Consider the following 24,745-nt stretch of genomic DNA (forward strand, 5'->3'; position numbering starts at 1 on the left):
ATTTATTTGTACACTACTTTCTACATACACACAGAGAGAGACAGACAGACAGCTAAAAGAAGGCAGAAAAATGCAAATATAAACAAACCTTTTAAAAAAAATACAGGTATTCCTTGACTTACAACCACATTGGGACCAGATATTCCATTGCTAAGCAAGGTAGATGTTAAGTGAGTTGGACCCCATTTTATGACCATTGTGAGGCTAATTACTGCATTTGTTAAGTAAATTAGGCAGTCAGTTGTTAATCTGGCTTCCTCCATTGACTTTGCTTGTCAGAGGTCAGCTGGGAAGGACACAAATGGTGACGCCAGGATACTGTACCCCTCGCAAATACATGCTCTTGCCAAGTGACCAAATTTTGATCATGTGACTGTTGGAGATGCTGGAGGATGATGATTGGTTGTAAGTCTCTCTTTTTTTTCCAGTGCCATTGTAACTTTAAGGTTGCTAAACGAATGGTTGTAAGACAAGGATTATCTGTAAATGCAATTCAAGGCTGGTGGACTTCAACTCCCAGCTAACTGGGAATTCTGGGAGTTGAAGTCCACCAGGCTTAAAGTTGCCAAGGTTGGAGACCCCTCAATAGAGTTCTCTCTTTAAAGATGAAAGCATAAGAAGAGGAGAAAACTCAAATTTGGGTGATTATTGCCTTTTATTTTGCTGGTTTTTGCCGTTTTCTCAGCCCCATGGGCACAAAAGCTGCTCCCTTTGTAGAAAGGCCAATTCCTCTTGAGAGGATTGATCCAGACAGACATGCTACGCTGGAAAGTCAGGCGGGACTGCGAGCTATCACTACTGTACTCTGATACGTCCGAACTGTAAGAGAAAGATTTGGATTCCTTGATCTGCACATGCGAAGGACTGCAATGGCCATCTTCTTTGTCACAGAGCGATTGTTGACCTGCTTGCTGTCTTGACCAACTGCCACCATCTCTCTTCTCGTTGTCTTCCAGGAAGCCCCAATTTACGTAACCTTTCCCTGGTCCCTCACAGCGATAAGGAGAAGATTGAGAGGTCTCACTGATGCTATTAACTGCATGGATGGACAAATGGTGTTCAGCAGCAGTTTCATTTTCTTCCTTAGCCAAGGAAATGTTCAGCTCCTGCACTTGGCTGATAACCGGCATTGTTTTTGCCACATCATTGGCACTGCATACATGGCATTGAGAGACAGCGTCACTCTGCTTCGTGTCATCTTTAGCGTTTAAGTCCTTAAGCTCATTCAGCATAGTCGAAAAGGCCAAACTTAAACCAGCATCTTCAGAAGTTCCTTTCTGATCCGGAGGCACAAGAAGAAACCTTCCGTACTGAGAGCCTGATTTATTCCCTGAAGATAACTCCGATGTCAGAAGGCCATTTTCAATTTCCTGTTCTGGATCTTTCTTGGTTAATTGGATTTCACCATAGTTTAGGGCATCCAAAATGGGATGGCTGCCCCCTAATGAACAATGGCTTCTCGCTAGGTTCCTCTGAAGAGAAGGTGGCATGCTATAGTAATTGCACTTGATACTCTCACTTTCCATACAACTCAAAGCCTTTGAGCATAGAGTGTTGCTCCAACTATGCGGAAGCTTCCTACAGGTCTGATGTTTCTGTTCAGAGAGAAAGACTTCGCCTTCTTGCAAAGTGTCCACAGCTGAAATGACTTTGAGAGTATCAACCGTTAAAACTGAGAGGTCCTGTAAGTGTCCCAGTTGACTGTCCAAGGCAAGCAAAGAATCTTTGATATAAATTACTTTGTCGTGAATTTCCTTCAGCTGTGAAAACATTTCTTCAACTCTAGGGGAAGAACATCCAAAAATTATATTCCTATGCATGGTTCACTACACTAAAGGAATGTATTTACTGTATTTTCCAACTGGTAAATTAGAATCATTAGATATGAAGTCAAATTGTTTCACCACTTGCATTTTCTACCCTATAACTCTTGATTACTGCAAGGTGTTTATGATTCATAGAATAGTTTGTCATAAATGTGAATATCTGAGACACATTTAAATTGTTTGGAGTCTGCTAAAACAATTTCAGCACCCAAAATTTGGTCTATGTGATCATTTGAGTAATAGAATAGTTTTTGTTCAATATAATTAAGCATAACCCAACATTTAGTTGAATAAATTTTTGCTTTCTGTATGAAACTGAAGAATGCCTAAAGAATTTAACAGGATGGTATAGCTTAAGGAATTTATTCATGTTTTTTTAGAATTTATTATTATTATTTTTAGAATCTATTATTATTTTGTTTTTCCACTATATTGCATAATACAATAATGAAATATTTAATTAACATTTAAATGTCTAGGACCAGTTCTGAAGTTCAACATGCTTTTGTTGCCAAAGTTATAAGGGGCAGTTCAAAACTGCAAGAATTGAGAAGTTTGCATACATGACCTGGCTCTTTTACATATGACATTGCATACATGCACAAAAGGGGCAGGATTTTCATTGTGATGGCGTGACAGGCATCTTATTAATTTTGGACCCTTCCCATCAATGCCACTGTTGTTAGGTGTCAAAAGAAGTATTATTACGAGACAAGCCCTACCTTTCATTTGTAACACGGATCTGTTCACTGTCACTGAAGTGAAAGCTTTCCTTCTTTTCATGTAAGTACTGTTCCACACACTGTTCTTCAAAATCATGAAGCTTTTTTAATTCTTCATCACTCAGGTACAATTCTAGGTAAAGCAATAACAAATCAATTTTACCTTTGTTGGTTTTAAATAACCCCAGTGATCAAGCATGTGACAGAAACATGCCAATTACAGGTGGGTGAACTTTTCAACAGTGTAGATCCAGGGTTGTCAAACTTGCAGCATCACATTATTGTCACGTGACGTATCACAACTTTTTTTTGCCTTTGCTAAAATAGGAGTAGGCGTGGCCAGCACATGACACATTTAGTCCACAGGCTGCAAGTTTGACACCCCTGGTGTAGATTAACTGCTGATAGGGAGTGATAAAATGAAACTTGAGACAATGACATCTGAAGATATAAGTTGGTCTTTCAGGCCTTTGATTAAGATGGATAGAGCCCTGGTTGGATATGTTTGTCTATTTGCATACAATGACTGGATGCCATCTTGTTTTGTTCTGTATTGTATTTTATTGTTTATTATATTGTGTGTCATCCAGAATAAAATAAAATATAATAAATAAAATCCTTTTCATTGTAATTTCCATTCATCTTATACACACCACACACACACATCTATGTAAACATCACATATAGTCTATTCCTCATATTTTGTTAAATAACGGATGATATTGGAAAAAAAAGTTATTTTCTTTCCTGCATATAAAGGCAGCCCTCCTTAAAGAAGGCAGAAGTAAACTCAAGGGGGAAAAGTAATATAATGGTTTTACCAGTTGATAGTTTGCATGAACAAAAGTTGTTCAACATATTCTGGAAGCCATAGCATTCCCTTCTAAACAATCTAGTTCATGATCAGAGATTATGATAAAATTAGTTTTATCATTACAGGGTCTCTCTGGAATCAATAGGACATAATATTTGTAGCCCAGGATGTAACTGTAAGGCCCTTGGTGCTCTCTAAGCTTGGTGGTTTTCTTGCAGACGTTTAATTACCAAACCAGCTAATATCAACAGTATACACTTATGATGTTATCTAGTTTGGTAATTAAATGTCCACAAGAAAACCAAGCTCAGAGAGCACCAAGGTCCCCACCTCTCTGGAACACAGCATGTTTTATCAACTGAATGGTATAGCTACAACTCAACTTGATTAGAAATAACTGAACATGATGTACACCTTTCACTTGGCACTAGGATGCTGATTGTAATCATAACCTGTGAATTCTTCTTTGGAATTGCACACACACATCCCAAAAAACCCACATGGGTGCTAGGCGGTGGAGAGGAAGAACTGCTCTGTGCAATGAAATTCCCTCACTTAGAAGATCTTGATGACATTCTGGAAGTCCTTAAAGAGCTGGCTTTTCTCCCAGGTCTTATTTTCTTCTTCCTGGTTTCTTCTCCTTGGTTGTTCTTTGCTTTATACTTCTTGTTTGATGTGGCATATATTTGCAAGTGTGGTATTAGTTGGTCAAATTTTCCACCTTATTCATTCATTTATTGTTCATTGTATCTTGTTCTTTCACATTGTGCCAACAATGATTACAACAAATACATAAATAAACTTTATTTTTAGAATTCTGCTGCCCGCTTACACATTCAAGGAAGAAGGAATAATAAAAAAGAGCAGCATAACTTCTCGAGTTCTGAATTTAAAAACACCCATTTAAAGAGAATTTAAGTTCTTATTTGACTATACGTATAAGCACACAATTATCAATTTGAATGCCATTATGGTCTTTTTTTTTAATGACATATATATTTGGTCCTTGTATAAGAAATCTAAAGGTAGATAGACTCTGCTTACTGAGTTCAACATGCTCCTTCTCCTCTTGATCCATTTCACTTGGGAACCGGCGGTTGCAAAGGCAATTTAGCGCAATGCCAATGTGGCTCAATATGATGAAAGGTGGGGGCAGCCATGGCTTATCATGGTATGTCATGATATAGCGGTAACGGTTGTATTTCCAGAGTTTGTTTGACATAGACTTCATATCAAAATAAACATTACTGCGGATTAAGAAAGAAAGGCAGAGGGTGGATCGTATGGCCACTTTACAAACCACAAACTTTATAACCATTGACATATTACATCATATTTATGTTAGAGAGCACTTGCATTGGGAAACAAGAAGAAATACAGGTAGTCTTCGACACGCAACAGCTTGTTTAGTAACCAGAGTTACAACAGCACTTTAAAAAGTGAGTTCTGACCAGTGGTGGGATTCAATTTTTTTATTACTGGTTCTGTGGGTGTGACTTGCTGGGTGTGTCAGGGGAAGGATACTGTAAAATCTCCATTCCCTCCCCACCCCACTAACCTGCTTTCCAGCTCCGTACTCCTGTGCAGGGCAACCAAAGAAGAAGACCCAGCCGATCAGCTGGGACTCAGGAGGCAGAGAAGGTATGGGGGCAGGGCAAGTCAGAGGTGGTATTTGCCGGTTCTCCGAACTACTCAAAATTTCCGCTACTGGTTCTCCAGAACTGGTCAGAACCTACTGAATACCACCTGTTTCTGACTGATTTCAGACTTACAACCATTGCAGTATCCCTGTGCCACATGATCAAAGTTCAGACACTTGTCAACTGACTCATATTTGTGATGGTTGCAGTGTCCCGGGGTCAGGTGGATCCCCTTCTGTGACCTTCTGACAAGCAAAAGTCAATGGGGCAGTCAGATTCACTTAACAACAGTGTCATTAACTGCAGTGATTCACTTAACAACTGCAAGAGACTAACCAACAGGAAAAGGCACAAAATGGGGTAAAAGCCACTTAACTAATATCTCGCTTAGCAAGAAAAAGTTAGGACTCTATTGTGGTTGAAAATCAACCTTCATTCCTTTAAAAAACATAAATGGTGATAATATTCATAATGTTTTTACCAATCATTTGATTGTTCCTTTGCAAATGAGACATGTACCATATAACTCAGAAAGAAAAAAAGTATGACTCTAATAGGGAAAACACCAAATGAAGGTTTTTTTAAATAAAGAGTTTGCTTTTCATCTTCTGCCTGATCATTACCCACCAGTGGTAAATCCTAGACATCTATACAAAGCAGGGGCGGGATTCAACCGGTGTTACTACTGGTTCGGTGACTATATTTTCCGGTGTTACTACTGGTTCGGTGACTATATTTTGCGCGCACATGTAAAAAAAAAAAATCAGCTGTGCTGCCTGGACAGCTGAAAAGCGCTGCGTGCAGGTGCGCAGCATTTGAAAAGCCTCTTTTTTCCTGCTTTTTCACCCTCAGCTGTGCCGCACAAAGCAACTAAGGTTGAAAAAGCAGGAAATAAAGGACAGGTAAGAGCCGGGGCGGGTGGGCCAAACGGCAGCAAACACAGAACTGGTTCGGTGTCTGCTGCTCTTCAGAGCTACCGGTTCTATAGAACTGGGCAGAACTGGTAGCATCCCACCCCTGATACAAAGGCAGCATGCAAGCAAGAATCTGTTGAAAAAAAACATTCAGTGTTGAATTCATTTGTTAGAAACAGACAACATCTAGTAAGAAAAAAATCATGATCATAACCTTGGACTTATTGTGCTTTTTCTCCTAAGTTGTGCCTTGGAATCTATATATTATAGCTGAAGTAGGTGGATTTTTACTTCTGTAAAAATAAAGCTACATGGAGTAAGCTACATGTCAGGGTTCCAAGTAATAGGTCCATAGCAAGCAAAACTCCGAAGCAGGTAGATTCCTCAAAAGATCGCTTTATTGGAAAAATCATCTTGGCACGTATCTGGTGAAAACTGACTTTAAAGTTTCCAACATTTTTCACCTAGTTAAAAGAGAAAGTTGTTCCTCAAACTCCAAACAATCAGTCACATGGTCCAATCAAGAAGCTGCCTAAGCATCTGGATACCTCCCTCCTTCTTCCCTGATCCAGGTGTGAGAGTGTCCTTAGTTCTCAAGAGAAAGTATTTTATTTTGGCTACACAAACCTCTCTATCTCTAATCTCCCTTCCCCATACCTCAGCTCCAGTGTGGCAACATTGAAGCTCCAATATGGCTCCAGTGACCAGTCAGGTCAGTTTCAGGGTTGACACTAGATATACTACCAATAATAACAATAAAACATAAATGTTAATACCCTACGTATTACCCTAGGTATGACCCTAGGTATGTCTGGACTATACTCCCCCAAATTTTCTTTTTGGAACTTTAATTCTAAAATTTCTTAAAATTATCAAGATAGGGATAGAAGAAAGCAATACTTACTTGAAGAAAGCAATAAGTAGATTGACCATAATGATGTATTGTACAAAGAGGTACACTGCTTGAAGAAATGGGGTGAGGAATGAACCTGGAGGACAGTTTTCATCTAATTCACAAGCTGAAAAAAATATAAAATAAACTGTATAAATCTGGTTTGTGAATACTAAGATAATGATACATCCATTCATGAATTAAGTGCTCCAGCCAGTTGAAACCAAATAATGAAGTTTAATCAATTTGATGGTAGTGAATTAGCCATAAATGAATTATTTCCAACCATTTTCTGTATAATTATTTCTTTTATTTTTTCATAATGAAAGACAAATTACATATTTACAGAATTTAGTGACACCTGACAAGAGGACAGAGTTCTTAGAAAAACACATATATCTCATAATGTCTATTCTATATTATGAAGGTTATAAAGTCAGAGCAGTGGCTAAAAGCACTGAAAATTATTGAACTACAACCTCACTAGAGATTATAGTATATAATTATATAGTATATACAGTATATATAAATATAGTATATTTAAGGCATAGTGCAATCTAAGACATCTAATCATCTACCTAATCATCTAGTCATCTAGCCTATCTTTCTCTCTTCCCTTAATTTTAAGAGTTTAAGACAGACTCCCACTGGGAAAGTCAATCATCAAAGTGAGAAAGGATGGGGAAAAGGGGTATATTTTATTGGTTATCCCAGGGGTTCAAATTTCTTAACAACTGGTTCTGTGGGTGTGGCCTAATTTGTGGGTGTGGCTTGGTGGTCATGTGACTGGGTGGGCATGGCTTGTATGTAAATATTATAAATATTTATGTAAATATTGATTTTTTTTACAAAAAAGAGCAACTTTTACCCAAAAGCAGGCAAAGCAGCCAGGAAGATTGAGTTGCTTATAGAATCACACATTCACTTAGAGATCTATCTATCTGCAATCAGCTACCTAAGCCTGCACTGAAAAGTAAAAGCTTCAGTCCTAAGGAGGATTTGGCTCTGCTTTTAGATTAGCTAGAAAGCAAGAAATCCAAGGATTTCTTGCTTTCTAGCTAATCTAAATCTCCTGGCAGAGCAGAACAGCTGATGATCAGGAAAAAAAGGAAAAATAGCAACTTACCAAACCAGGCAAGTTGGATGGCTCGCATGCCAGGTAAGGAGTGAGTGGGCAGGTAGGGGAAGGGCCAGCCAATGGAGCGATTTGCCAGTTCTCCGAACTGTGGACAATCATAACATGTGTGTGTGCAGCGTTTGCAAGAAATTATCAGCTGTGCCGCCTGGACAGCTGACAAGCACTGCGTGGGTGTGCAGCGTTTGAAAATCCTCTTATTTCCTGCTTTTTCAATGTCAGCTGTGCCATGCAAAGCAGCTGAGGAGGGAAAAGCAGGGAATAAATGACAGCCTAGAGCCCAGGCAGGTGGGTGGGCCAAAAACCGAACCAATTCAGTGTCGGCTATTCTTCACAGCTACCAGTTCTATAGAACCAGAAACATCCCATCCCTAATTTATCCACATATTGGAGCTTTTCATTGCGGTGAAATTGGAGAATGATGAAATTATGCTTCATTTGTATCACAGGTTATAAAGCACAATTAAGGCAAACATTTTCCACTATTCATTATTATTAGCCACGTAATAAATGGCTGTGTTAATAAGTAAGCTATGCATTTATTTGTTTTATTTGTCCAATTTGTATTTTACAAGAAGTGAGTCTGGGCGGCATACAGAAAAATCTACTATTAAAGCATACTGACTATAAATCTATTAAAAACAATTAAACTAATAAATGTAAATAGAAGATTTACATGAAGGTGATTTCATTTACATGAAATTTAAATGCAACACTTCAACAACACCAGACATACCATCAATTTCTCCCGCATATACCTCACCAAATATCATCCAATATGGCTGAAATACAATATCTCGTGCAAGAGTCCATGATGGCTGCTCATTTGGAGAAAGTATGGCTTTTCGTGCAACGCCAAAACTTAATAGCACTATGGCCATCATAATTACAATATAAAACATATTTGCTGTCTGTAATGAAAAACAAAACAAACTATCATAGTAGTAAGAATTTTAAAGAAAAGACAGTCTCTGTTGTTGCTTTTAATAAACCTGATTGTGCAATCTATTAATAAATGATTTAAAGGCATCTTACAAGATACAGGGTTGCCAATTGTTCAAAAAGCATGAATAATAATATTCTAATCATGCTAATAATAGCATGATTTATTATCTATTTCCAATCAAATTAATGAGCTTTTCATAAATCCTTCTCCCAACATATTTGAACATTTAATCCAGTCATTCAAATGACCAAATAAATCAGGAATTCTTTGTCTAGCATATTGTTTAAACTGGGAGGCCTGGTTTGTTATTCTCAATGAATCCAAGATTTAAGTCAAGAATAAATTGAAGATTAATTGTAGATTATGATCTGATTTACAATGGAAGAGAGACAGGGTAAGAGAGATTACCAAGATACTTGAGTTAATACTTAAGGCTGAATAAATTCCTCATTATATTAACAGGGGGTTCCAAGTGGGAGCAACATCCACCAACACATATCTTGTAAACAGTAAGTCAAGTGTCTTTCATCATCACATTTTATTATTCCATGCACATTTCTGGTCCAGTATTGCAGTTCTATTGACTTGTGTGGCCACAACTTTTTATTTATTTGACTTTTATATCACTTTTATTATTGTTTATGAATAACTCAAGGTGGCAAACATACTAAATACTCCTTCTGCCTCCTATTTTTGTCACAACAACAACCCTGTGAAGTGAGTTGGGCTGAGAGAGAATGTCAGGCCCAAAGTCATCCAGCTGGATTTTCATGCCTAAAGCAGGACTAGTACTCATAGTTTCATGGTTCTTAGACTACCCAAAGAACTATTAAAGCCAAGACTCATTAAGAAAAGGTTATAATTATTATTAATAGCATTCAACAGTACTTACCATTTTGCCTATCATTGTCAGATAGGGGCCAGCATGCTGATTCACAGCAAAAAAATCAAGAAGTCGAGCATACCAGAATATTATATCCAAACAATAAATTAACCTTCCTATTGTTTGAAGTGGAGGATTAGCCCAGCGCAAACCAAATCCGGTCATGAACAGGATGATAGCAATAAAGTCTGTAAAATTCCAGTATTCATAAATCCATACTTTCACCTTTTGGATGAACTTGCTTGGCTCTGAAATAAAAATCTAAAGGCAGAATGATTTGTTAAAACATCACTATATAAACACAATTATGTATCTCAATAGAGTGACACTAGACAAAGGAAAAATGATTCTCCATTTGACTTCTGAATTATTACAAGGCAAATGTCCAACACCTCTATTACACTTACACATTAAATTAATTTTCTCCAGAAACAAAATAATTATTGTCAGTATTAGTTTTATTTATTTTTTCATCCATAAGGCACAAATTACAATGCTTTAATGACTATGAATTAGTAGCTTGAAATAGATATATTTTTATCTTTTATGTAAGCTAAATTGTAATGATAATTTAGAACGAAGCCAATTTTAAAATTTGAAAGATCTTTGTTTATTTTCAATGTTAATGTTTTGCCAAATATGGGTTATTTCTGATAACAAGAAAATTTATCCTGATTCAGATTTGCTTCAGATCAGGGAATGATGTCTTCTTAGAGAGTTACAATATACACTAATGGCACATATTGACCATCTCTTCAACCTGATGCATTCTATTTTTTGCTGCCTTGATTTTCTATTGAATAGTTGAATAATACTTGAATAGTAAGTGGAGGTCTAATTACTGTATTTTGTGTCTTCTTTATTCTTCAGACAGTAGGGGAAAGGTCATTTAATTTATTCATGCATTTTTCTCAGGTTTTGTGGATTTGGTCTATGTTCTTTCTTTTGAATTCTTGAAATTTGAAATTTTCTTTATAGAATAGAATAGAATACTTTATTGGCCAAGTGTGATTGGAAACACAATGAATTTGTCTTGGTGTAAATACTCTCAGTATACATAAAAGAAAAGATACATTTGTTAAGAATCAAGAATTATAACGTACAACACTTAATGATAGTCATAGGGTACAATCAGCAATCAAATCATACTAGGAAACAATCAATATAAATCGCAAGGATACAAGCGACAAAGTTACAGTCATACAGTCACAAGTTGGAGAGGATGGGTGATAAGGAGTGAGAAGATTAATAGTAATAGTAGTGCACACTTTGTAAATAGTTGAACAGTGTTGAGGGAATTATTTGTTTAGCAGAGTGATGGCGTTTGGGAAAAAACTGTCCTTGTGTCTAGTTGTTCTGGTGTGCTGTGCTCTATAGCGTCCTTTTAAGGGAAGGAGTTGAAACAATTTAGGTCCGGGATGTGAGGGGTCTGTAAATATTTTCACAGCCTTTTTTTTGACTTGTGCAGTATACAGGTCCTCGATTGAAGGCAGGTTGATAGTAATTGTTTTTTCTGCAGTCCTAATTATCCTCTGAAGTCTGTGTCTGTCCTGTTGGGTTGCAAACCAGACAGTTATAGAGGTGCAGATGATAGACTCAATGATAGATGAAATCCTGCATCATTCATGCCTTATTTTTCCCAGTTAATTTTTTTAATGAGATCTTCCTCCATAACTTCTAGGAGGGTTTATCAGTTACCTATCACTTCATTGAACCAGAGCAATTAATAACCTTTTGATGGAGGGTATCTTTATGTATAAAATGGTAACACTTGCAGTTAGCTCATGTTTTCCTCTCTGGGTTTTACCTCTAAATAACAATATCTTCATATTGAAGATTCATATTGAAGCTGAAGCATCTCCAGTACTCCAATGGGCTCATGTCAGGATTATTGATCAACCACATATCAAGGTCACAAAATTAGTATTGTACAACATCTCAGCTCCTTGTCTTCATGATGAGAATAAAATAACTGCAGACAGAAACCTTATGCTCAAATGAAGATCCATGAATATGTTCACAGGTAAGTTGTAAATTGAAAGTCTAAGATATAGCCCATATCTTAGACTTTCAATTTACAACTTACTTGTGAACGTATTCATAGTCTGAGGTTCAGAAGCACATGCATGGAGGTTGCAGATAAAACAGGCTATTAAGTTCCTTGATCTGGAAAATCTTCATTTTACATGCAGATTATGCAACAACAATAACAAAAAGTTAATAAAATTGTGTTCTTATTGCTTTAAATGTTTTTCGTAAATAGTCTATGATTCCTAAAAGTTATTATTATCCCTGGTCAAACCTAATTGTCTTGATGATTAATAGATATTTGCAACTTTGGAAACGTGACTAGGGTAGCTAATTGGCAAGATGGTAGCAAAGAATCACTCACTGAAATTTTGGAAAAATGGTTGGGGGAAATTACTCAAATTACCCAATCAACTGCTGTTCAAAAACCCTGAATATCAGATTTTTGTCTCTCCTTCCAACTGAAATATATTTCTATCTCTACGTCTATTTGTTTTCTGTTTCATTAGAGTGACTGTAGGGCTGCAATAATTATACATCTGTTTAAAATATAGCTAGCACTCTGGCAAAATGAAATATTAATAAAAGGATATTAATAAAAAACCAAGGAAGCAGAAGGGAAATCAAAAGAGTTTTAGTCAAGTGAAGTATGAATTAATGAATTAGTTTTATTCTGATACAAAAAGAAGAAAACAACTTGTGGGCATTTTTAAAAGGCATGCCAATCCTGAAAGGATAAATTTTTGACATTACAAGAAGAGAAAATTAGTGGTGGAGTGTGTGTGGAGGTTTCTGGAACAATAAGAGTGCCCTTCAGGGCTTTTTCAGCAAAGCAAGTTATGAACTGGAAACTTTGGAAGGTCATAAAAAAGATTTCTTAACACATTATAAAGTACGAAGTAATTATACATTGCTACGATCGTGCTGATAAGCTGCAAAGTGAAGGAATGGTATTAAAATGTTTGCCTCCAACCCAAAAAACAGAGAAACATATGAATGACTCCAGGTGTACGAGTCCCAATGAGTTGAAGGATACTATTAGAAAAGATACTAATATTTAAAGAAATGTTGGTCAAGAGTTAGCAATTACTTGATACAATCTAAGAGACAAATATCTCCACACTGCATAGAGCAAACACTTGTGAGGTAAATTACTAATATGTAAAACACAACATTCTGCAAAATTGTACTTGGTAAACCAAGAACCAGTGCACAATGCTGTTTCATAAAGGAATAGCTTCTCAATTACTCACTCCATCAAAGCCAGATCTTTAGCATACACATAGACAACATTTAATTAATTTGTACACTTAGAGCTGATTTTTTTTTGGAGGGAGAGCACAGCATTTCTTGGGCAAAATTTGGTCTTTAAATAGCATGGTAAAGATTGTATTCTGAAAAGAAAGAGGCAAAAGCAGCATTTAAAAAGTACATTTGATTTCTATTTAATGTATATATTTACCTATTGCATTTTTAATTATAATTAGGTATAATGTTTGGTTCCAGGATCAAATGCATCAGCAAAAAGCTGAAACTCCTAAATGGCCCCTGCCAGCCCCAGTTCTGTGAAATTGGGGGAAAGGGGAATACTGCAAAACAAAAATGCTGCCCACAAATGTTAAGTGCTGCTTTCAGATGTATTTGGTACTTCCACCCACCCACCCAAAAATATAGATTGCTGAAAGGCTGCATTCCCAATGTACATTTTCAACTCCTGTTCAGTTTTGTTTTTACAAAATATGAAATATTAATATTTTTCAAGAAAAAAAATAAGTTGATTGAAAATTCCTGCAGGTTTGTTTGTCTTTCATAAATAGGTAGTCCTCGACTTACAACAGTATTCATTTAGTGACTGATCGAAATTACAGTGGCACTGAAAAAAGTGACTTATGATTGTTTTTCACACATGACCTTTTCAGCATCCCCATGGTGATGTGATCAAAATTCAGATTCTTGGCAACTAACCCATATTTATGATGGTTGCAGTGTCCTGGGGTCATGTGATCCCCTTATGGGACCTTCTGACAAGCAAAGTCAATGGGGCAACCAGGTTCACTTAACAAACATGTTACTAACTTTAAAAAAGCAGTGATTCACTTAACAAATGTGGCAAAAAAAAGTCATAAAATGGGGCAAAACTCACTTAAACATTGTCTTGTTCAGCAACAGAAATTTTGGGCTCAATTGTGGTTGTAAATCAAGGACTACCTGTAATTTATTTATTTATTTATTTGATTTGTCAATCAAATAATTTGTACAATTTGATTTGTACACATATCTGGATGTATTTGTATGTAAGAATTAACTACAGCAATAATGCTAGGATTATTAAATCAAGGGCATACCTCTCTGACTTTCTCAATGGAGGTAGTAAAAATGTAGATGATCACAAGCCATTCCTGAGCACTGGGGGTTGGTTTCATCTTCACCAAGATTGTGTAAGTAAACAGCATGAGAAAGATTAAATAGGCCATCTAGCAAATATACAATAGACATTTTATGATTGACAGCTGTGACAAAAATGAGCAACTAATAGTTTACATCATCACAAAGTAAGCCCATAGAACTCTGCTATTTTGAGAGATTGAATTGTAAATATAGTATCAGTCAGTTAAATCAGTCAGTTAAATCAGTCAGTTAAATATGCAGGTTTATATTTAGTAATCTCATTGTCTTATCAATGCAACATTCTCAGGACAATAAACTCCACATCATTATTTCAAATAAGATCATTCTGCAATATATTTGGCTATTAGAAAATCTAAATAAATAAGTAAAATAAAATTCAACCAAGTAACTACTTAAAATGCCACATTCTTCTTCTCTCTCATGAATAGGTCTGTTTCAGTGGCGTGCAGAGGGATTGAGTTATTGATACACATTTTGGTAAAACGTTCAGTGTAACATCAATAACTGACCGTATGGAACCAGAACTTGACAATAGGGGCGTTGTAGAATTCATAGATCTTCCTCGTTCCAAGAAGGCTTTGTGGTTCATTGTTGTTGGGGTAAGTCGGTTTTTCAGCTTGCTTCTCAACCTCTTTCTCAAAATCATAATTGTTCTTTTTTAAAAAAGGAAATGTTTAAATTAGTTGCCATCCAACTAAATAAATGAATTCCAGTATATGTAAATAAGCAAATATTCTGATTAAATCAATCCACTGTAAGTATTTCTGAATTGGTGGGATGCAGGCAACATTATGTTGGCTTGCAAAGTAGTCTCTATAGATCCAACTTGCATAGACTGGCGTGAATATGCTTGGTTTGGGACTTCTGAGGAAGAAATGGCAAAGTGAAGGCAAGCTTTGCTAAAAACGGAACCTACAGCTGCGGTCAAAAGAAAACCCAATAAGCAGACTAGCTCTTTATAATTCCTCTCTTCATTAGGAAACTGCAAGAAAGCAGTCCACAGTGAGTTTAGAGATTTAAAACAGGGGTCTCCAACCTTGGCAGCTTTACGCCTGGGGGACTTCAACTCTCAGAATTCCCCAGCCAGCAAAGTTGCAAAGGTTGGAGACCCCTGCTCTAAAACATGAGGGAATAGCCTTTTGCTCAAATCACTGTTCAACCTTTGAAAAGACACTTGGTTCACATACTTTGCTTCTAATCACCTTCAGAGATTGCCCCTTAAAAAAGTAAGTGGGATATACAAAGTTGTTTTCGTTGGGGAAAGCTATTTCTTTATATATTTCTTTTCTTTTTCTTTACCATAGTCTTATATTTTTTTTCTTTCTATTTTTTATTTTCATTCTTTTCTTTTACCTTTTATCTATCCTTTTTTTCCCATTTGTATTCATGTTTATTGTTGCAATTGTCATTTTGAATAAAATTATTCTAAAACCTCAGTTTTTGGTAAAAAAATGAGCTTGGGTGTACTTGTGTCGTACTAATGATATATCGAAGACAGAATAAAGCTGCTTTGCTTTTTTCAAGAGGTGAAAAAGTGGAAAAGAAAAGAAACTGTTGGAATAATAACAAAATTGTGCTGTGAATTTCCTAGCAGAAAAAAGGATATCTAAATGCAGTGGAAAAAGCTATGTACAGATAGTCCTCGACTTATAACAGTTCATTTAGTGACCATCTGAAGTTATAACACTACTGACAAAAGTGACTTAGGACCTTTTTTTCACACTTATGACTGTTTCAGCGTCCCCACGGTCATGTGATCAAAATTTGGATGCTTGGCAACTGACTGATATTTTGGATGATTGCATTGCCCAAGGTCATGTGATCACTTTTTTGAATCACTTTTTGACAAGCAAGGCTAATGAGGAAGCCACTTAACACACATATTACTAACTTAACAAATGTAGTGATTCATTTAACAATTGTGGTAAAAAAAAAGGAATAAAATGTGGCAAAATTCACCTAAAAACTTTCTTGCTTAGCCACAGAAATTTTGAGCTTTGTTGTGGTCATTATTCAAGGACCATGCTATCTGCCTTGTATTTATTTATCACATCTGTGGCACACATAGTTATTCAATTATGGCACTTAGAATATGCGAAGCATGTGACCGACACTTCTCCTTTATTAATATATAAACCTGCCCCTAAAACTTCGTAAGCTTTAGATTTTTCTTCTGACACAATATTTAGATCAGAACATTTCCTGACAAAAAAAGTCTGCTTTTATTCCATCCAATAAAATGAAATCCAAACCTGGTTTACATACTAACCAATGATAAGTTATCTTTTCCACTGGTGGTGTTGGGATCACCATGGTACCATGTGAATTGGTGGGGCTCCTGGGGCTGGGGGACATGGGACATTTCAGCCTTGCTTTTAAAGTCCAGCATCAAGATGGTGGGAGGTAGAAGAATACTTAGAATCACCTAAAAGAGCATCAAATTTTTACTATGAATGGGTGTTTTTTTTATTCTTACTTAACATTAGACAGCAATAGTTGTTATTGGGCAATAACTGCAGAGAAGGTTTCAAAAAGCAAATCCAATCCTGACATCTTGGCATCTTAAACTTGCCAAAGATTAACTTGGCTAGTCTAATCCAATATTTTTGCACTGAAGCTAATCCGATCACAGCTCAGTTAAATTCACCTGATTGCAAAAATCACATTTAAAATATCAGTCATAGGGATCCATCATTCTGGATTATAGCCATGGTTGGAGGGACAGCAGAGTTTTGCCCTCCTTGCAATCCTGATTGGTCTGGAGGCTGGACATTTCCTACCTGGGTTGGAGGAAAAGCTTTGTTCATATGATAAGGTTTTCTGTTATGGACGCTCTCTCTCCAGGAGTATGTGCAGTGCCCATCGTGCTGCAGTTCCATAAACGGTTTTATATCAGTGCACTTTGATTCCAATCAACTGATTTATGGGTGCCTATCTTGGGCTTTATTTGTTTTATTTAGATTTTTATACCAACCATCAGACTTGCAGGCCTTTTTTATGGTCATTTATAGAGGTAAAAACAATTCAAAAAACACTTTAAAATATATATTTATGCTTTATATATAAATATATTATGTATTTTAAAGATGTATGTGTGTGCGTCAAACACAAAAATGGTTTATCTTTAGTTATTTATTTATTTACTTTCTATGGCCATCCATCTCAGCAAGTGACTGACTGGCACACATCATAAAACATAAAAACAATTAAACTATTACAATAATGCAAAATACACACAACCAAGTCTTCATGGCCTTACAAAAGCCCAACAGGGTTGAGGTAAACCTGATATCTGAAGGGAGACTATTCCAGAAGGGAAGGGCTGTAACATAGATGGCACATTTCCTGGTTGTCACTAGTCCTTAGCTGAGGGGAACTACAACATGATAATTGAACTGGTAGAAACAACTGGGAGAAGACTTCCCTTAAGAAACCCAGTTCCAACCCATGAAGGGCTTTATAGGTGATAACTAGCACCCGGAAACATACAGGCAACCAATGCAGTTCTCAATGAGTAGTGTTACATGTGTCAAATACATTCACAAAAATAGAGCTGGCAAATGTACTCCATGATTAGGAAATAAAATTGTTTTATGTGTTCTTACTACATATGGAAGTAAGCAAGTGACCATTACTGACATACATGGGTTTGAGGATTGGAAAAAATAGGTAATAGAAGAAATGAAAGTAATCTTGAAAGCTAGTTTCATCTATTGGTTAAGGCACCGGCTAGAACCAGGAGAACTTGAGTTCAAGTTCACCACAGCCATGAAATGACTAAATGATCTTGGGCCAATCTATCTCTCCTTCCCACCCACCCCTTCTCAGCCCAGCCCATCTCACAGGATTGTTGTTGTGTGGAAAATAGGAGGAGAAAGGTATGTTGCATATATCTGCAGCCTTGAGTTGTTTGTAAAAGTAAAGGCAGGATACAAAAAAAAATAAAACAAATGAATTAATAGAATAAACTTTAGAAAAAGTGGTCAATTTGAATTTATATTTATACTGTTGTAAAAAGAAAACTGTCACGTCCTTATATTTCTTTTTCTTTCTTTCTGCATTTTTTTTCTTTTTCTTATCTTAATTACTTTTTTATTAGTGTTTCCACTTTTTAATGGAAAAAAAATCCAATAAAATTTTCTTCTAAAAAATAAAATTGCTATGAAACAATCAAATGTAGGAGTATGATAATCTATATTTATTTTGGCAGCAGAGGCAAGGGCTTCTGCAAAACTAAGAAACATAAATGAGTCCTGTATTAAAAGAGTACAGAGTCCATTCCTTCCCCTACCCATAATCCAAGGAGGAAATGCTTTTAAAGAGATAACCAACAATTCAGGGTTTGAGAAACAGGAAAGAGGGCCTTATAAGTTATCACAAAGTTCTCATTTGTTTGTTGTGTCAGATAAATTACGTGCAGTTTTTCTCCTGCATTTTTGTCAGTTCATCAGACACTGACATTTAAGACACCTGGTGTTACCAGAATCTGAAAAAATACGCATAGATGTAGGCAATTATGACCCCTTTACAACTTGTGGACTTCAACTCCCAGAATTCTTGAGTCAGTATAGATGGGTCAATGGTTCTGGTCATTAAAGTTGATGGGTCATAAAGGGGCCATAGTTTTCCACCCTTGGATAGATGTATGTATAGATGTTTCAGGTAGTTCCTCTGGGGACATCCACTTACTGTTTCTCACCGTCTGTTCAGAACTCACACAGTTACATACTGTAGTTCTCCAATCCAGTAATTGTATGTGGCCATGAAATAGAATAGAATAGAATAGAATAGAATAGAATAGAATAGAATAGAATAGAATAGAATAGAATAGAATAGAATGGAATAGAATAGAATAGAATTCTTTATTGGCCAAGTGTGGTTGGACACACAAGGGATTTATCTTGGTGCAAATACTCTCAGTATACATAAAAGAAAAGATACATTCGTCAAGAGTCAAGAATCATAATTGATGAACTATGTACTATTCAGGTACAACAAAATAATGCAATATTGGATTTGTGATTGTCCCGGAATCCAATTTTACTGCATTATTCACAGGATCAAAATTATGAAACTGACAAAAACTTATCTTATCTTGCATTGGTACAAACATATCCTGGAAATATTTTTAAAAAAATCTTGGGTTTCCCAATGATGTTGCTTTCATTTCATCCATGAATGAAACAGGTCATCTACAACTGTAGTGGTGTTTAAAAAATTAATTTTCCTCATATTCTGACACTGACCAAGATGTATGAAAATGATTAAGCTTTAGCAGCTATTACGTTGGAAAACGGTTAGGTAATTGACAGTGATTGACAGTCAAACAGAAAAAGAGGGTCAACAGAATAAAAATTGTAATGGGGCAGTTAATTTCTTAATAACGTCTTTGAAAAGACCAGGATAAGAGAACAATATAATGAGATTACCTCAGCAAACAGGGCTTTCTCTCTTGAAACTAAAATCACTGAACTAAAATGAGGGAAACCTTCATATATTTCCAGTCTAAGCATCTCCAACTGTGTAGCCCAAAGCAGAAGAAATTTGGTTTAGATAAAGAATAAATTGTTTACCTTAAACCAGGAATTCTTTCTCATTTTTAGACGCCCCATCCACATATCAGTCAACAGCATCTGGGTGCATGTGTGAGACACAAAAGGTCTCAAACCCACTGACACAGCCAGTTTCAGACATGTTGAGTTACTCCAGTTCTTCAACTCATATGTCAACAGCTTCATGGCCATCTGCTCATTTTGTTTGAATGCATTATCTAACACATCTAGAGCAAGCTGCCCAAACTCACTATAACAGCAAAATAAAATAGGGCAAGGTGAAGAGAGTTGTGACTGTTAGAATAGAATTAATCATAGGAACCAAGGCGTCTTTGCATATATCTCTATATCATATGTGTAACATGACTTTAAACATTTTCTTGAATGAGAATTATGTGTTCTGGTCCACTGATGGCCTGCAGAGCTGGCAGCAGAGTCGACAGTGGGGAGGAACATGGGCCAGTCCTGGAGTCTGGGGAGAAATCAAACATGGGATCAGAGTCCAACACAGAGATGGGGCCAGGGTCATCTGAGAGTTGTGTGCTGACTCTGGAGCCTCCAGAATCTGACATCAGTGAGGCAGAGGAACAGGGGAAGCCTGTTCCCAGTGTGTGCTTGCGCAGAGCTGCTAGAAGGCAAGAACAGTTAAGACAAAAGGGGCGACTTTGAGTAAGGCTTGGAGATGATTGGCCCCTTCCACAAGAAATAAAGAAGGAGCAAAGGGACATGAGCCTTTGCAGGAAGCAACTTTGTTCGTTCTGGTTGATTTCAATTCTGAAGCTCCATGTTGGCTTTGTGCTCCATTTGGCCTTATACAGCTAATTGGCAATTTAGTCGTTGGCAGCATTTCAAGGGAAATAAAGATGGTGCTTATCAGCCTTATCCTGAAAGACTGCGACAGACTTCTGTTGGACTATTCATAAATTGTTTGGGATTTATTACGGGTTACGAATGCATATAAGTCACAGCTGTTGAAATTTAAAAAGGGGTTTTGGCAACAGCGTGTGATTGTTACTGTGTCAGAAAGCCTTGGTCAGAACATTATGCCAAGTGAGATTTAGAGAGCAGTTATATACAACACAATGTTTTTCTACAGTTTTAAATTAAAGTATTTCTTTCAGAAAATCCAAGCATCCTTCTATAATTTATTCTGAAAATCAAGGGCTCGGATTTATTTATTTATTTACTTTTTACTAGTATCAAATACATGTATGAAAACTACAGGAGAACTAGTTAAGGGAGGTATTTCAGAATTTGAAATTTTGATTTTAAAATAGATTTTATGCTGTCTGCTTCAAAATGGCAGGAAAATAGCCCTGGTTATCTTGGTCAAAGGGCGGAAATTTAAAAAGGGCTCAAGGCTTTTATATATTTCTTGGATGCTTATTCCTGATTTATGCTAAAACTCTCATCAGCTTTAATAGATTCCAGCTATATTTTTTAAACCTATTTTACTACAATCATACACCTAATTACTCAGCTATTAATCCCATTATGTCTAACAAGACTTAGTCTTTTATACTTCCTATCAGACTCTATTAATCAGATAAAGTAAAGATGAATCGCAGATAGGAACAGAAAGAACAGATAAGTTTCATGCTGATACTATAAAATAATAACTCATTTTAGGAATAATGCCAACATTTCAATAGATTTTAATCTAGGCATCATTCAGATACACAAAATAAAGTATCTCAAATAATGAAATTAAACATATAGGACCATCAGCTTAAATATAGTTTATAAAAATATAGTTCATAAATAAACCAGAATTTGTATTCATCATTTTTTATATATAACATGATGTACTGTAGCATCATAAAAAGTAAAGAATGCATGTATACGGCATAAGAATTCTAGAAAAAAAATTGAATTAGTGTGTCAACTCATAAAACATTTATATGGATGTTTTAGAGTTGTAAATAGAAAGGGAGGGGAGGGTTTTGAAAGAGCAGTGCAGCAGCTTGGAAATCAAAACTGCATTCCATATATAGTTTTTCAGAGATTGTAACGAGGTGATTGAAGTTTCTGCCGTGCAAAAATCTAACTGGAGAATATGATTTATGACTCTTGGATATGGATGTGTGTCATTGGAGAATATGAATTATGATACACCCAGGGGGTGGGGGGAAACCAGGGTCAAGGGTGACAGTGAATTATGTGTCTCAGCTACACCCAGGCAGTGCCAACATGTTAACTCCCAAATAAAGCCAGTTTAGTTTTGGAAGTTTGGCCTGAGTCTCGTGATTTAATTGGGGTAACTGCCGGACTCCTGACATAGTGCTTAGGGATGATTACATGTGTTTCAAGCCAGATCTTTGCATGCGGAGCCAAAAGATTTTTCAGATCAGATTTCACCTGCCTTAATATAAAAACTGTATTAAGTAACCAAGTCAAAAGTGTCTAATCGTTCTAAGTACCGCAGATCATTATTATCCAAAGTGAAAGGAAGGTCCTTACTTTGAATACTTCTTCAGTTCCTCGGCTGTATCATCCTCCATGTTGCATTGTTTGGCTTCACGTGCCATGGCTCTATAGAGTTTGCAAGCTACCACAGCCTTCACCATTGCTTCCTTTCCATGCTGCCAGAAGAACCTAGCCATCTTCTGCCTTTTCATTAAAACTGCCCAAACCAAGAGATCATTGTAGGGGTAAATAAAACCAACTGACTCTTGATCATCAAATACGGTGAATTCATCTTTGATCTTCTCCTTAGATTTATGGAAATTTGTTGATTTTTCCTATATCAATAAAAAGTCAATATCAGTCATTAAACTTTCAGCCTTTTGTTCCTAACTTTTTTTTTCTCCATCAGTCAAGCTTAGCTTTATGCCTTGGAGCTACAAAGTTAGAAGCAGAAGTGGGAATATGTAATATTTAAAAGATAAAAACATTGTATGGAAAATTGTAAGTTCACAAATGGAACCGCAATGCATGAAACAACTGTCAGAAAACTGTATGCAATAATTAATATTAAACTTTTTTGTGGTTGGTTTGTACCTAGGCAATTAAACACACATAAGGCGTATTTGAAACAAGTAGAAGTACAGAGAAATACAAAGTCCACAACCCAGATCACAATTTCAACAGCTACAATTAAAAACTAGGGAAAGCTGCCAAGTCTCACCAAGCGGTGAGGACTAATAGCCAGCTATATTTATTCTGTTGCCTTTATGAAGAAGCTTTATTCTGCTTTAGCTATGATGCCAGTGAATACAGATATCCTTATAGATTTAACCTAAAACAGATTAAGGAAAGCAATTGGTGGATTCTCCTGGCTTTGTTTTTCTGTCAGTGAATTTTAAAACAAAACCCACAATCACTCTCTTTAACATGTGATGCAACAGGAATGGGAGAATATTGGAAAATGCTTGAATGGAAAATGGACAGATGCTGGAACATATTTATGCTTTAGGCATCTGTCAGATTGACTGACTAATGGGTTGCAAGCTCAGAAATACTCTAGATGTGTGATCTATTGCTTGGATTATTTCTGAATTTAGGTCTAGTAATCTTTTTTTTGGGGGGGGGGTGGAACCCCCACTAAACCTGTGTCTAAAACCAGCCAGCCTGATAGTGTCAGGCACAGAGGAGGGAATGCATGGAACATCATGGTGCTGAGTCCCACTTCACTCTTCACTTTCCACCACATCTGTGACCCACCAATTGGACTAGTGGATGAAAAGGAGGCATGTGAGATAAGGAGTAATGGATCAAGATATTGAATGCTAAAAATATGCCAAAGGATTCATAAGGAGTCCACATTAAGACATGAGCAGTGCTTCAGAAAGGTATTAGATGGGCAGATGCTTCTGCAGAACCTAAATTTCTAGCCTCCTCTTCAGCCAAAGTCCATGGAGAGCAGTGCACAGAGAATAGAGCAGCAGCCTATTCCTACAACAGCTAAGGGCATATCTGTCAATTCTATTATCAATAAAGTAGGCTAGCCCAGGGGTCTCCAACCTTGGCAACTTTAAGACCGGGAATTGAAGTCCACAAGTCTTAAAGTTGCCAAGGTTGGAGATCCTTGTGCTAGATCATGTCCCCAAAAAAATGTGTTGGGAGAAGTGAGTAAGCACTGCTTTAACAACTAGAGCAGATTTATGATTTTAAATTGCTCCAGTTGTGAGTTGTCAATGAGATGAAAGCAATGTCATTAAAAAAATATTGCTGGGACATGTTTATGCTTCAGTTTTTGTATTGGGGTATGAGGATGAGCAATCAGATAGGAAATTGTCTAAATAAATATTTTTTTGCATTAGAAAATCATGACTATTCAGGCAATAAACTGGCATATAATTTATAATGAGCCATAATTCCAGTTCTATAATCTAACACTGTAATCATTTCTAATTCTATTATCAGCCATGTCTAGCAGGAAACAAAATGAGTGAAGAGCTTCTCAAAGACTTAGGAGAATTATTTGTTCTCTCAGCAAAACCCCACAATAACAAGAACTGTTGCAGACAGTCAAATCTTGAGTAAGATCTATTCAGTCTATCCCTTATCTTAAGTTGGCTCAGGCAGGTTAAAGTGTTTCCAAACGATCTCTGTCTATTATCTGACTTCAGCAAAGACCTGAAATCTTTCTCTACTTCTCACTGCACCGACTAAAACAAGAGAAGCATAGAAAGCCAGTGCTACTTCTAGCTCTTATCTGATTCAACCTTGTCTCAATATATTAAAGGGAAAGAATTAAGCCAGTATGCCTGCCTCTTTTATCTTGTCAAGTGAACAAACAGGATCTCCAGTCTAATGCCCTTTTAACAAACTGCACCAGTAAACAAGATTCACAGTACTTTGTATTTGTATGGCTGAGCTGTTCTAATAAACTGGAAATGCAAAGTATTTTCAGCAGGTCCACTTCGACTCCCAGTCTGATTAACTTGATGAAGCGAGAGGTTCTGCGCCAGCCTGGAGGCAACGTCTTGATTCTAAAGATTTGTTATGAAATAGAAAGAAAGAGCTTTATTAAGACTAGGTT

The 24,745-nt window shown here is 36.5% G+C and overlaps 1 protein-coding gene across 1 annotated transcript in view; it reads right to left on the minus strand.

The window, feature by feature from the left end:
- TRPM6 (transient receptor potential cation channel subfamily M member 6) overlaps positions 1 to 24,745 on the minus strand; it is an 83,024-nt gene that overhangs the window by 33,574 nt on the left and 24,705 nt on the right. The window contains exons 16-27 of the mRNA XM_087957819.1: positions 24,561 to 24,695; positions 22,222 to 22,502; positions 19,783 to 20,011; positions 16,479 to 16,634; positions 14,719 to 14,862; positions 14,146 to 14,274; positions 9,782 to 10,033; positions 8,680 to 8,854; positions 6,821 to 6,935; positions 4,407 to 4,609; positions 2,549 to 2,681; positions 653 to 1,782 (exon numbers count right to left, since the gene is read on the minus strand). Coding sequence (XP_087813945.1) covers positions 653 to 1,782; positions 2,549 to 2,681; positions 4,407 to 4,609; positions 6,821 to 6,935; positions 8,680 to 8,854; positions 9,782 to 10,033; positions 14,146 to 14,274; positions 14,719 to 14,862; positions 16,479 to 16,634; positions 19,783 to 20,011; positions 22,222 to 22,502; positions 24,561 to 24,695 — 3,082 coding nt within the window. The remainder of the gene's footprint in view (positions 1 to 652; positions 1,783 to 2,548; positions 2,682 to 4,406; positions 4,610 to 6,820; positions 6,936 to 8,679; positions 8,855 to 9,781; positions 10,034 to 14,145; positions 14,275 to 14,718; positions 14,863 to 16,478; positions 16,635 to 19,782; positions 20,012 to 22,221; positions 22,503 to 24,560; positions 24,696 to 24,745) is intronic.

The sequence above is a fragment of the Notechis scutatus genome, chromosome 2 (genome assembly GCF_049901735.1).
Source record: "Notechis scutatus isolate UNSWTSFEM ecotype Mainland chromosome 2, rNotScu1.2, whole genome shotgun sequence".
Classification (NCBI taxonomy): Eukaryota; Metazoa; Chordata; class Lepidosauria; order Squamata; family Elapidae; genus Notechis; species Notechis scutatus.